General features: G+C 34.8%; 1 protein-coding gene across 1 annotated transcript in view; it reads right to left on the bottom strand.

Annotated features, from left to right (window-relative positions):
* Chd2 (chromodomain helicase DNA binding protein 2) overlaps nt 1-14,946 on the bottom strand; it is a 124,125-nt gene that overhangs the window by 79,790 nt on the left and 29,389 nt on the right. The window contains exons 5-13 of the mRNA XM_048790143.1: nt 14,034-14,049; nt 13,664-13,683; nt 10,112-10,219; nt 7,326-7,466; nt 6,085-6,218; nt 4,629-4,854; nt 3,867-3,967; nt 2,655-2,699; nt 2,308-2,486 (exon numbers count right to left, since the gene is read on the bottom strand). Of these exons, the coding sequence (XP_048646100.1) occupies nt 2,308-2,486; nt 2,655-2,699; nt 3,867-3,967; nt 4,629-4,854; nt 6,085-6,218; nt 7,326-7,466; nt 10,112-10,219; nt 13,664-13,683; nt 14,034-14,049 (970 nt within the window). The remainder of the gene's footprint in view (nt 1-2,307; nt 2,487-2,654; nt 2,700-3,866; nt 3,968-4,628; nt 4,855-6,084; nt 6,219-7,325; nt 7,467-10,111; nt 10,220-13,663; nt 13,684-14,033; nt 14,050-14,946) is intronic.

Raw genomic sequence — 14,946 nt, 5'->3', positions numbered from 1 at the left:
AATGAAATTAGCTTCTTTCCTAAAAGGAGTATGTGAACAACATTAAAGAGTTCTTCAATTTGACATCATCTCTATTTTATGGCATTCAGTCTCCTATTTTCCCAGTTATCTTTATGTTATCTTATTCTAAACAGTATAAAACAACGGGAAAGTCTATTATCTAAACGCAGCTAAACATGTAATCCTGTAATTACCATAATAGGATTTGTAAATTCTGAAATGTAGCCCAACTATGGGAATTTAATTCTCTGAAGGAAAAGTTGCCGATTTCACTACCAAAGATTTGAAGAATAAATAGCATTCTAATAAGGCTAACAAGTCTCTGGTTTGCACAAAATGCAGATTCTGTGACCAAATCAATGTAGAAAACAATGGATCAAAAGTTATACAAATTTCTAGCCAGCTGGTGCATGCCTGTAATCCCAGTGGCTTAGGAGGCTGAGGCAGGAGGACACTACTTTTATTCAAAGCCAGCCTCAGCAACTTAGCAAGGATCTAAGCAACTTGGCAAGACCTTGTCTCTAAATAAAACATAAAAAAGAGCTGGTGATGTAATTCAGTGTTTAAATCCCCCTCGGTTCAATCCCTGGTAACAAAAATAAGTAAATAAATAAGTTATACAAATTTCTTTACTTATTACTTTTCAACATTTAACCATGTGTGCTTTTGGTATGGATTTACAGGAGAAATTTATTCAGAAATGCATCACAAAGTTATTTGGCCACAAAAGTCCTCTTTCTAAGGACATCTGTCTATATGTAAAGCCTATTCTGAGAAACATCAAGTGGTGGCGCACACCTATAATCCTACTCAGAATCTGAGGCAAGAAGATCACAAGGTGAAGACCAGCCTGGGCAACTTACCAAGACCCTGTCTCAAAATAAAAATTAAAAAAAAAAAAAAAAGAGCTGGAATGTAGCTTCAGTGGAACAGGACTCCTGGGTTCAATCCCCAATACCAAAATATAGATAGATGATAGAGAGACATAGATAGATAGATAGATAGATAGATAGATAGATAGATAGATATAAAATCCTAACCAATTTTTGATAAGGTATCAATGATTTTGGCTCTCCAAAGGGCAGGTACCTGGCAATGAATGGAATCTGACACCTTACTCTCACCCTCCAAACAACATCCATCCACTCCTGCCAAACTCACTCCATGATCCTCACATCCAATCCTTCATGTCACCACTAGGTCCCTTGCCCTCGTGCCAATTCTTCATTCATGAATTTCTATATCTAACTAGCTGGGTCTTTTGGCTCCAGAATCTCCTATACACTGCCAGTATGTGAGCTTTCTAAATAAAATAGTACTTTTATTCTGTTGCTCTCCTTAGCCAGTCACCAATACCAACAGAAAAAAAGTCAAAATTCCTTTTCTTCAAGATAGTTAAGACACACATACTTTAACCTAAATGTACTCAAATTTATCTCCCTTTCCAACACAGGGGTCTGGTAGTTTCCTATCATGGTGCAAATATCTTTCTCTTGGTACCTTTCATGGGAAAGCAATACCCTGGGTCCCAATAATATATCCATCACAAACGAATCTATTCTTCAAGAAAAATAGGCAGTTCAGGCACCATGATTTCCTCTTAAAACTCCTTCAATGAACACTGAAGCTCAGCAAATTCTACCTCTGTATTTCTCTGACCACAGCCTATCTCACACTTACCTGACTTGCAATAACATGCTGACATTCACAGGCAGAAATGTGGTGCTATTTACATGACTCTCAATTTCTCAGAGACAAAGCCCATGTCTGATAATTACATTTATTACTCTAAGAACCCAAGGATATCACTTTTCCAGATGGAATAAATTCCAAAGATGAGAATTTGTACAGTCAATATAGCAAATAAGAAAGGTTATATGTGTTTTAATTTTTTAGTTGTCAATAGGTCTTTATTTTATTTGTTTATTTTTATGTGGTGCTAAGGATCGAACCCAGTGCCTCACACATGCTAGGCAAGCACTCTATCAATGAGCCACAACCCCAGCCCAGAAAGGTTACATATTTAATTTCTAACTTAAAATTCAGAGACACCCCCTTCCTATCCCTTCTAAGTACCTACATCTTCTAAGTATTACTTACTAAAGCAAACACATTAGGCAACTCATCCTCTGCTTTTTCTGTAATTATTTTTTTTATGTCACACCTAAATCCTCTTTCAATTCAAAATGGGAATCATCATTTACTCTTGTGATGCTATTACCTTTTAGTATCTAGTCACTAAGCCATTATATCAGTACATTTTTCCCCTGAAAAAAAAAAAAAAAAAAAAAAAAAACAGTTCCTTACCTTGCATTCTCTTGTTGGGATAGTTTTTGAGTTGTTCCTACTATGGAAGCTGTCGATGCAGCTCTGGAATTTCTTTCCAATCAGGGCCTCATCTTCCCAGCTACACTCTGAATAGGGAAGTCCCATCCATTTGCAGAGATACTCAGGTTCATTCGAAGGTGCTGGCTTCCGAGTATGAGCTATTTTATATGTAAACATTGATAAATCAACAACTGTCAATTAAAGGTGGAGAAAAACATTCCTTTTTATGCATAACAAATGAAACACCATGGGCAAAACTACACTCTGCAAAACATAAAGAGCTTTTAAATACTGAACAATGTTTATAAATAAGATCTCTTGCTCACCTGGAAAATCTGTTTGACCCAATGTAGATTTACTTGTCTTCACAGCTAAAACAAATGCAAAATAAGAAAAGTTATACTCATACCAAAAGAGAGACAGGTTCTAGGAATAAGAATACATATATACTCTACTATCTCACATCTTAAAAAGTCTTGTTCTTATCTCCTTCTCAAGCTATTGCCCCATTTCTCCCTTAAAATAAAACTGCCCAGGAGTTGTCCATAACTTTTTTCCATCTCTCATTCTCTCTTGAACACACCAAAGCAGACATGCATCTCACCATTTCATGGCTCCTTTTCACATGTGCCATACCTATTACTGAATTTAGGATTAAGTCTCAATCCTCACCATCTTTCACCAACAACATTTACTCCACTGAAGCCATATGTAACCTAGCTTCTTATATAGCAATCTCTATCAGCTCTCCTCCTATCACACTGGCTGTCCTTCCTCTCATTTGAATGCTTATTTCAGACTTCTACACAGCAGAATGATCTCAGACTTCCTCCTCTCACCATGTATACTCTATTCCTAATAATCTCATTAAAATCATTTTTAAAATTTAGGCTTTAAAATACTACTTATAGCTGAGCACAGTGGCTCACGCCTATAATCCCAGCAACTTGCGACACAGAAGCAGGAGTTTCACAGGTTCAAACCCAGGCTCAGCAACTTAGCAAGGCCCTAAGCAACTTAGAAAGACCTGGTCTCAAAATAAAAAAAAATAAAAATGGCTGGGAATGTGGCTCAGTGATTAAGTGGCCCTGGGTTCAATCTCTAGTACAAAAAAAAAAAAAAAAAACTACCTATATACCTATATACTAATAAATGCCCAAATTTAAATCTTTGGCCTAAATTAAAAGAGCTACATCCCAGGCTTATACATACTCCTGCCTTCAAAATACTCCTCTTAGATGACTAAAAAGTATATCAAACTTTATATCAAGCTCTTTATTTCTGCTCCAAAAATTAATTCTTCCTTTGAGCTTTACATTCAAGCCAAAGAACTTGACATCTCCTTGATACCCCTTTCACTCCCATACTCAAATCTATGAGCAAATTTTATTAGCTTTTCCTTCAAGATAACCCTAAGTATGTGTCTACTCTCAAGAAGTAAAACTAGAGAATGCAATTTTTAATGTACATTATGCTAAAAGCAAAAGCCATTATTCTTTGAGTTCAAACTCAGCTAAAGTAAGTTTCTATGTATTTACCTATTACTCTTTCTACTATCTGATATTGTTTATTCAACTCTGAAGCCAGCTCCTGTTGGCAATTGAAATATTCCACATCTTCAGGAGAAACTTTTCCTAACCTGGACAGAAGACAGAAATAGCACATACCAATTAGACTTAGGGGATCTATGGACATGTATCACACCAAAAATCCAGATTAGAAAAGCTAACAAGTTACATCTATCTGTCCCTTTAGTAATCTTTACTAGTAATTAGGCATAAGATTTTTTTTTTAAAACACCTTCACATCATTTCTGAAAATTATGTAAAACTACTATTAGTTTTAAGTGTTTCATAACCCAGAGAGTTCTAGAATATTAGACATGATGTCTAAGCCACTACAGTCTAACCACAGTCAGCTAAGTGTTGTAAAGAATAGGCTCTGGACTCAGGTGCCAAAATTCAAGTACTGGGTCCACTTGTGGAGTTGCTTTGTACCTCATTCCTTCCTGTCTAGAATGCAGGGGTTACTTTATAAATCTCATACCTTTCTTGTGAAGATGAAAGACATAATGTATGAACAATGCTTAATGTGCTGCTATCACTAACATTAAAGACTGAGTAGCCACATGCAAAAATATATAGTATTTTTGGGTCACAATTTTACAAAACAGAACTACAGTTAGCTCTGTATTCACATGATGAAGGCAAGAGTGAGATCCTAAATAGCTGTGTTCTCAGTACATTATTTAAAAATCTTCCTTTCTCTCAGGCTGCAAGTATCTATGGTAAGAAACATACCATTGTTTGATTTCATCTTCTTTCTTCTTGAAATTCTCTAATTTTTTTAGGCCTTTCACTTTCTGTTGCTGTAAAGATTCTTCACTCTCCCATGTACTGTGGATATAAGACCAACCCTTCCATTTGATGAGGTACTGAATTTCACCTTCATCCTTTTCAGTGTCAAAGTCACCACTAGGATCTCCATTAGCTTCAATAGCATATACAGTAGTAGAAGCTCCAGTGGCTGCAAAAGGATTCAGTTAAATTTTAAAAAGTATAGCTCAGTGGTAGCATGTGCAAGGCCCTGGGTCTGATTCCCAGCACCTCAGAAAGAAAAAGAGAGCATAAAACCAAACACTAAAAAGCTTCCTAAGTTAGCAACTGTCTAATCTCTTAAAAGGAACCACCAAAATACTTGGACTTCAAATAAGCATAACTTACAACACAGGGTGGAACTGACCAATAATTTCAAATATTTTCAAAATGCTAACCCAGGGCTGCTGATGTAGCTCAGTGGCAGAGTGCTTCCTAGCATCCACCAAACCCTGGGTTTAAGTTCTAGTACCGCAAAAACAAAATCAAAACAAAAAGAGCTAACCTGACTTTTGTGCATTAAAACATATTCTAGTCAGGTAAGAGAACACACACCTGTAATTAATTCCAGCTACTTGGGGACTGAAAAGGGAAGATGACAAGTTTAAGCTTAAGTCTATGCAACTTAACCAGAATCTGTCTCAAAATACAATTTTTAAAAAGGACTACAGGTATAGCTCAGTGGCAGACTGTTTACCTGGCATGCACAAAATCCTGGGTTCAATCCCCAGAGTAAAAAAAAAAAAAAAAGGTATTCCAAAGTTTGCCAGTGAAATAAATCAAACGTCCAAATGTAATAAAGTTTTTTTTTTTTTTGGAGGGGGGAGTCCAATAATTCAAACTAAACAAAAAATACCTATTGCCAGGAATAAGAACAGAAAATCAAAATCCTCTCCTGCTTTCCCACCCTCCCAAATCTTTCCATTAATTCTCCTATTTCTCTATTTCAAGTACAGCCAGAATAAGGGACCAAAAACAAAAAGATTAAAAAGTTATGAGATATCTCAAATAGATATTGTTAAAACATTTTTGCTATTATTCAAATATATATTTGATTAGTTTGATATTTTTTTCAGATTCAAGAACAATTAACTAAATAGATTTGCTGAAGGTTAATAGGCGATATCTAAAAAAAAAAAAAAGCAATATCTCTACTATATCACTGCTTCAAAGAGAATTAACTTATCTTTACTAGCTTAATTTAAAATATCAAAGACATATAGGATGCATTACTTTGTCCTCAGCTTGAAAAATTATTAGTTCAACAGACTTCCACATCTCACAACAATTGCCTGAAATTCATCACATCCAGGTTAAAATATATAAAATCTGGGCCTTACTAAGCAGATTTCAAAATACTTTGCTTTCCAAAGATACATACCTCCTTTCTTTCCCAATCTTGAATCTAAGACCTTTTCAATAGTTTCACTATTATCTTGCTGTTCATCAACTCCTTCCCCAGTCATTTCAATGAGATCATCTGAATCAGTCTCAAAGTCATCATCTTCTTTATAACTGCATGAAAAATAATACTGAATAATTGAGAAAATTATAGTTTAAGGATTAAACACCTCCATATACAATATCACCAGAAAAAGGGACCATATTCCTTTGATTCCAACATACTATTTTACAGATTAGCCATTCATTGGACTGAATGCAAGTATCAATTCATGATCACTGATTAACTGCAAGAAGGCTAACCCACGTTTCAAATGAAGACAGTGTACCTATACTAATTTATGTAACAAAATTACAATAATACAAAACTACAAGGACATGCCTTTTTTCATTTTTTAATGAGATTATTATCACATAAATGAAGAAGCTATCGCAAAGAAAATGCATAATGAAAGAAAAAAACTGTTATTAAATCATTGGATAAAAGGGACAGGGGATATAGTTCATTTGGTACAGTGCTTGCCTTGCCTGCACAAGGTCCTGTGTTCAAGCCCCAGCACCACAAAAAAAAAAAAAAAAAAATCCACTGGATAAAAAGGAAGTAACATTTAAATTTAAATGCTTTAACCAGAAAAACTGCTAAGCTATACACAGGCATATGCAAAGCTGAGTCCTAGTTTATAATTATTAATTGGATATACTGGACAAATAATTAGTATCTTCAGATCTCTAGGCAGACTATAAAAAAATCTGCATATGTTCTAAAAATTAAATGCCTTTCAAACTATACAAATTAAAATATTAATGTTTGAATCTATTTCACTTTCTATGACTAAGTTGGATTAAAATTATAACTATCAATATATAAACCAAACCTCAGAATAATTTGCATCATTCAAAAGAGTAATAAAAGGAATGGGGATACAGCTCAGTGATAGAGTGCTTGCCTAGCATGAATGAAGCCCCGCCGCCGAAAAAAAAAGATGTTATAAAATGCTGACAATGCCACTAAGGACATGAACTTGAAGCAGTTTAAAATGATCTACTGTTGTTCTTTCTCATTCCTCTTGGTTTAATTATCACCATTCCTTTTCCAAGAAAACGAAACGGATTTCTAAAAACAACATGATATATCCTAAAGTTGCTTTTATCTATCAAATGCAAAATCTTAGACTACAAAAACCAAGATCTAGCCAATTACACCAATGGGGCACAATTTACCTAACATTCTTAGCAGCTCTTCTACGAGTCTGCCTTTTGGGAGCTTCATCATCTTCGTCATCATCATCAGAAGAATCTTGCTTTTTTTTCTTTCCACGCTGAGCCTTAGGTTGCTTTTTAACCCGAGGTTTGGGAACTGTCCTAAAATGAGAAGGAAAAACAATGGCAAAGCTTTTATTCTAACATGTGAAATCTACTTCAAATCTATATAATGATATTTCCTAGAACAATGGTACATATATAAGCCACTTGGCAAATGTTAAAAATATATTCCTGGGCTGGGGCATAGCTCAATGGTAGAGTGCTCATCTAGCACATATGCACGAAGCCCTGGGTACGATCCCCAGTGTGACCAAAAAAAAAAAAAAAAAGCATATTCTTGAATCCCAACCCCTGAGATTCTAATTTACATGAAAGTGATTCTAATGCTGATAATTCTAAATCATTTATGGGAGAGATAATGGTTCTCAACTGTTCATCAGTATCACCTAACATAAAAATATATATGTAGTATGTTGCTTATGGTATCTTTTGGGTAGGCAATCTGGAAATATCCATCAAATTTTAAAATGCAACAATTTTACTTATAACAATATATTTCACAGATGTATACTTGGGAAGACATAGACATTCACAGTAGCATCACTTGCAAATTACAAAGTATTAGAAAAATTCTAATAAATGTTCATCATCTGGTAACTGAGTACTATGCAATCACAAAAAAAGAAAAAGGCAGTTTCCTGGGTACTAATATGAAAAGATATCCAAGAAACATGCATAACAAGATGCATAGAACACTCCTGGTCTATGTAAAAGTGAGTAAAGGACAAGAAAAAACTACACATGATTTTAAATCTTTTTGTTTGTTTTACTTTTTTTAATTTATATATGTGGTGCTGAAGATTGAAACCGGTGCCTAACAGGTGCTGGGCAAGCGCTCTACCCCTGAGCTTCAACCCCCACATAATCTCTTCATGTGCGCAGACTATAAAATGATTGTACCCTGCCATAGTTCTAGTACAACAGAGCAAGCCCCCCTCTCCTGAGTCCCATGTACAGCCAGGACTGAATGTCACAGTCTAAGATCATGAAAGGAAAAGTAAAAGAAGAAGAAAAGAGGAGAAGTAAACTCACAATAACAATTATCTGTTCTTACACTAGCCCTAAAAACCTAAAAACCTAGAAGACAGACTCAGGAGGCTGAGGCAGGAGTTCAAAGCCAGCCTAAGCATCTAAGCAAGACCATAAGCAACTTAGTGAGACCCTGTCTCAAAATAAAATGAATAAAAGATCTAGGGATGTGACTTAGTGGTTGGATTCAGTACCTAGTACCAAAAAACAACCGGAGAAGACAGAATTAAGAGTTAACAGTCCTGTGAGCTTCAATTAAGGTGAAAAAACAATATTCTTATGAATTTTCCTCAGAGTATTGAAATACAAGTTATGTCCTAGGCCAAGGGTGGGCAAACTTTATCCGTACATAGACAAAGAGTAAATATCACAGGCTTTGTCAGCCAAAGGGCAAAACTGAGATCATTATATTGATACTTATATAAAGAAAAAAATTTAAAATTTTCACAAGCTTTTTATTGACAAAATTCAAAATAAACTTAACCATTGAGTATACTATTTGTGATTATCTGTCTTCTAAAGAAAAGACTGGTACTCCTTTTGAGAGGACAACATTTCATTTAACCGATTATGCCCCATCTTTCCATTTAAGGTAACACCTAAAAAAGTTAAAACTGAACACCAAATATACCACTTATTCAAACATTTGAAATATATTTTTAGAGTCCTATTATTTTTAAATATTTTTTAGTTGTTGATGGCCCTTTATTTTATTTATGTGTATGTGGTGCTGAGAATCGAACCCTCAGAGCCTCGTGAGGCCACTGAGCCACAACTCCGGCCCTAGAGTTCTATTCTTTTGAGAAAATAGGTGTATGAGCAGTGATAACAGTCATTGATATTATATGTTATAATAAACTCTAGATTATGATTTCCAACATTTAAATGCACCTGTGTCAAAATCTTGAAATATTCCCAGAATTGAAAATATAAAACTTAATGGGTTAATTGGGATTCAAACCTAAAAATAATAAATATTCATCTACAAAAGAAGTATTATCCTTCAGGCCATAAAAAATAGGTGGTAGGTGGGATTTGGTCTAAAGACCACAGTTTGCTGACTCCATCCCTTAGCAATACAGCAAAAACGTAAATTTTCCTGGGACTATCTACCTCCTGCCTTCCTTTTCCTATCAACATTACCTGAAATTGCCACCATCTTTCTGACAAAATGTTACTAAAATTTACTGCCATCTCAGGCTATCATCATCTTCAAAAAATTAGATTTTCTGCTTAGTATTATATACAAATTATATGAACAGTACATTAACAATCAAGTATGTTGTAAGTCAGCTAAACAGTATTTCAAACTTAAGAGTTAACTGTCCCACAAAGAACTTGTACCTTGGCCAGACAAGCAGGAAATTTTTTTGTAAGTGGAAGATACCCTCATAAGTAGGCTATCATGGAGAAACAATAAGATCCACTGTTGGAACTATAAACCACAAAAACACCCACAATTAATATAAGTAACCCAGTCATTTAAGCACTTGCTGAGGATACAAGCTAGCACAAAGTGAACAACAGACATTTAGAATTCAGAACTGCAACTTGTCCTATCTGCTTAAGGCTTTCATTCCTGCAAGACATCATCCTTCCCGATGTATTGCAAACTGAGCTCGTCCAGAAGCAGAGGTCTAAAACCAACAGTATACCTTCTGGGGACAGGTCTTCTGGCTTTCACTTTTTTTTGTTCTTGTTCACTCTCTGCACTGGTGCCTTGATCCTGTTCATCTTCTGAGGGTTCCCGTTTCCATTTGTCTCTGCAATAAAAGCAAAACAAAATAATTTTTTTCTAAAATAATTATTCAACAATCTGACAAAACAAATTCAATACAATTATCTAAAAGGCAGAACATGCATATTTGAGATATCATGCTAAAAGAGATTTATTTTAGCTCTATTTAAATTTTGGTTGTGATCCTTCCTAGCTACATATCTATTCCTATTTCATCTCAAATAAACAAACAATGGAAACTATGAGTGTATTTTTCAATTTGTTTTGGGAGAAAATGTTAAATTTCTCATTTTTTTATTTACTACTATATTATGACAAGAATTAAAACATAATACATACTAGAACAATGGTTCCCAAATTTTAGCATGCATCAGGAACACCTAAAAGGTTTGTTAAAAAAGATTTCTGGGCCCTGGAAAGTTTCTTATTCAGGAGATCTCAAGTAAGGCCTAAAATTTTGAATTTTAACAAATTCACATATAATGCTAATACTGGGTATAAATTTGAGAACCTTTATATTAAATATTTAAGGAAGGTCCCTGAAATTATTTTCCAATGATAAACCTACTTATCTGTCAGCTCAAGATATAGTTTTTAATTATTATTAGATAAGGTAAATATTCTTTTGCCCCTTTAGAACTTAGAAGGCTTGAGAGTCATAACCTATTGGTATCCTTGGACCCAAAACAGTTTTAGTTTACTTAAGGACCAAACTAGATACTACAAAGACCTTGCTCATTTTCTCACCTGTAAGGAGTAAAGAACACATAACAACTACTGGGTGTTAAATAACCTAGAAAAAAAAAACTTAAAGGCAACGCTTCTCTATAAACAAAACAATTACCACTGTTCCTCTGGGTCCCTTTATAGATAGTGTGGTCACACTAAAATTATCTGTTACAAAATTGAAAAGTCGGGGGATAGGATTCTGGCTCAGAGGGAGAGTGCTCACCTTGCATGCATGAGGCACTGGGTTCGATCCTCAGCACCACATAAAGATAAAATAAAGATTTTGTGTCTACCTATAACTAAAAAAATAAATATTAAAAAAAAAAAAACCTGAAAAGTCAAACCAATATTCTTCACAGGAGAATAGGTCAAAGTAATAGTGAAAGCTTGTTCCAAGGGGGTTAATCTGCAGATTCCTGAGACCCTTTCTAAAAGCTGCACAAGTTAACTTATACATGAATCAGGTAAAGACTAAGGGGCAAGGGGAATTCAAGCCTTCCATGAAAAGGCAATGGAGCTCTTTTATGTATATTATTCAAATTCTACTAGCACTGTGTGCTTTCATATCTATTTCCCTAGAGTTGTTGACTCCTTGTACAGCACATATTTTTGTCCACCTTTGTACCAGAGCTTAGTACAAAGCCTGGCAAATGGAAGATGTTCTTCTGTGAAGTAAAAAAATTGATTAATGAATGAGCCATATCAATCTATCATTCATACAGGTAGGGTACTTTTGGGAACAGGCTGATAAGACAGTAAGGTTTTTAGTTATTGGCCAATACTCAATATCTAAATATCATATATCTAAAACGAAGACTTCCTTCTATCTAACCACACTCAGATTACCTGTCTTATCCTGCTACCCTAGAGCCAAGTACAATAAATATCTGCATAAGAATCCAAGGATAGAAAGTGATTGCCAGAAAGAAAGGAAGGAAGATGTACCCTACAACTGGGAGAATAGCACATGGGTGCCTAGTTTCCTTTGAATCAGTTTACCTCTCAGAATCTCACACAAAGTGAAAAGGAGTGGTTTCACAGGAACATATTTGAAAAGACATGAACAATTACAACCTAAGATGAGAAAAATCCAAAGTTGTTGTGGTTTGGATGTGAAGTATATCCCAAAAGCTCATGTGTAAGACAATAAAAGAAGGTTTAGAGGAAAAATGATTGGGTTTATGAGAATCTTAATCCAATCAATGAGTTAATCCCATAACCGGATTAACTGGATGGAAACTGAAGACAGGAAGGGTGTGGCTGGAGGAGGTGAATGGGGCATGCCTTTGGGGTATATATTTCATATCTGGTGAGTGGAGTCTCTCTGCTTTCTGATCATCATGTGGGCGGCATCCCTCTGCTACACTAGTCCACCATGATAATTCTGCCTCACCTCAAGCCCCAAGGAATGAAGCCTACTGTCGTCTATGGACTGCAAATTCTAAAACCATGAGTGCTTAAATAAACTTTTCCTCCTATACAATTGTTCTGGTTGGGTCTTTTAGTCAAAACTGAAAAAAAGCTGACAAAAAAAAGCTGACTGAAAAAAAACAAAAAGTCTAGTATTATTTTGAATTTACATGTCTCCTCCAGGAATTGGCAACCTAAACCAGGGCCATCAGTGAAGTCCACTTCTATAAGTATAGGAAACTAAAATGGCAGCAAGCCCTGAGCAAATATATGCTGAAGCTAGAGTTTTCCAGTTAATTATAAATTTATTAATAACCAAGAGAATTTGGAAGTTTTTAATAAGAAAATTTTTAAAAAAGAAAAAAAATTTAGTAAATCAACTATTCTAAAGCCTTCCTCCCAGAGAAGGAAACTGAAGCCCAGAGAAAACAAACTGCTTGGCCACAAAGCAAACCCCTAGCTCCACTACTCTCAATCATAACCCAGAAAAGACCAAAAAATAAGGAAAAATTAAAGTCAGTCTTACACATTTCAAGAGGATCTGGACCACTGGAGGTTTAAAAGGCCTGAATGAATGTGTACGTATATTTGAAACTGGATGAATTATCTCAAGTTTTAATATTCAAGAACAAGAAAGAAAGTATCAGCAACATCACATCACTCTGTAGAAGAAGTGAGGTGAAAAAGAGTGATTATCATTTATTGAAAGATTACTCTATAACCTACAGCCTATAGGGCTCTCCAGCACATGAACTGCTGTCCACTTACCTACACTGTTGGCTTCCTATAAAATGCAAATTTTATAAAGAAATCCCACTAAGCCATATGCTGTAAGTCCACCTATAGTAAAGAGAAATCTAAGATATAATCTCATGAGTGCAAAATGTTTAATATATCAAAAGAAACTAGAATTATCATATCCAGTTTAAGAGGGAATCAGTGCAATTTTTCCCAAAATCTTAGGAATTGATGAGGAAAAACACAAAGATTTAGCCAAATGAGACCCTCAAGATAATAAAAACAAATAAGAAGTCTAAATGTAGGTTAATGAGTAAAGTTAACTCTCCTTTTCTGGGAAAAAGTGTTTAGGAGGGCACAATCCTGAGACAGGCGAATCAAATCTAAGCAACTGTGAAATAAGTAATGAGCAAAAGCCACTTTCAATAGTATGGGCCTGAACTGCAGACAAGAGTTACAAAAGCTCACCCCATTAAACATTTGTAAGAGCCTAGAGAAGAGAATTCCCTTCTCTACTTTATGAGGCAGATCTGAAAAGAAAGTAAATGATTTAACTTATTTAATTTTTAGTAATTTCCCCAAGAAAGAATACCTTTCATAAACAATTCCAATCTGGAGTTAACAAGAATTCTCTTCCATTGTGTCACAGGTTTGTGACAGATTCCCAATTCAACACACTGGAAATGAATACAAAACTATGATCCCATGAGAAAAACTTTTCATAGTTATGACTAAAATTTTCACATTCTACTTGGGTTTTGGAACCACTGCAGAATATCATTAAACACTATTAGACCATAATGTCAGCAGAAATGGTATACAATACTGCTCAAATGTTGACAATATTTACAGGTATTGCATTAAAAAAAGAATTCAAAGATTTAAATTAGCATGAGTGGGTTAAATAAAATCCAAAGTTTAGTTTATGTATATGACTCTAAGTCAGCAGTTAAATACCTTACTGGAACCAGGTAAGGACTGAAAGAAGGGTAAAGTAGAGAACTCATGGCCACTCACTAATATATGCATCAGCTTTGAAAGATATTTCTCAAAAGAAGCCAAAAATACATATTCCTATTCACAGTACCCCCAATAGTCAACATTGCTGATCAAAAAATGTTTTTTAAATATTGTGCAGGCCCATAGTGCTAAGTAAACTCAAGTAAGATTAAAAATTGCTTATACATTATAACTATGGGAGTTAGTCTCTTCTTAGTTCCCAAAAGAACATATACTCGTTTAAGACTGCATTCTTCAAAAATATCAATGCCATAAAAGCAGAGAGAGGCTATAAAATGCTCCAGATAAAAGAAACCTGACATCTAAATATATAGCATCTGATGCTAGATGAATCATGTAGTGGTGGTAGAAAAATGGATTGACTGACAAAACTGGAAAATAAATTAGACAAAAGTATTTCAATAATGTTTAAATCTATTTAAGTTGAAACTATTTTTTCCTGAAGAAATACTTAGGGGTGGGGGCTGAGGATTTAGCTCAGTTTGTAGAGTGCGTGCTTGCCTCACATGCACAGGCCCTAGTTCAATCCCAGTATCACCAAAAAAATAAAAAGAAAGAAAAGAAATACTTAGGGGTAAAAGGCCATGAAGTATTAAGACTTTAGTCTCAAATGGTTCAGAAAAAAAACTATGTGTATGTCCACATAAATACATATAAAAAGAACACCTACAACAAAAAAGCAAATGAGTAGATGATCACTTGCTTAGATCATCAGAGGGTGCCTGCTAATAGAAGTTGCATACCTTCCCCACAATTTGGTCAAAGTGCACATTTCAGGTAAAAAAAAAAAAAAAAAAAACCTCAAACCAAAACCAAACTATATCAAAGTCAACAGAAAAACATAAATACTCCCAA

This window comes from Marmota marmota, unplaced genomic scaffold, assembly GCF_001458135.2.
Source record: "Marmota marmota marmota unplaced genomic scaffold, marMar, whole genome shotgun sequence".
Lineage (NCBI taxonomy): Eukaryota > Metazoa > Chordata > Mammalia > Rodentia > Sciuridae > Marmota > Marmota marmota.
Note: the sequence above shows the minus strand (reverse complement) of the source record. Positions and strands in the feature narration are given on the sequence as shown.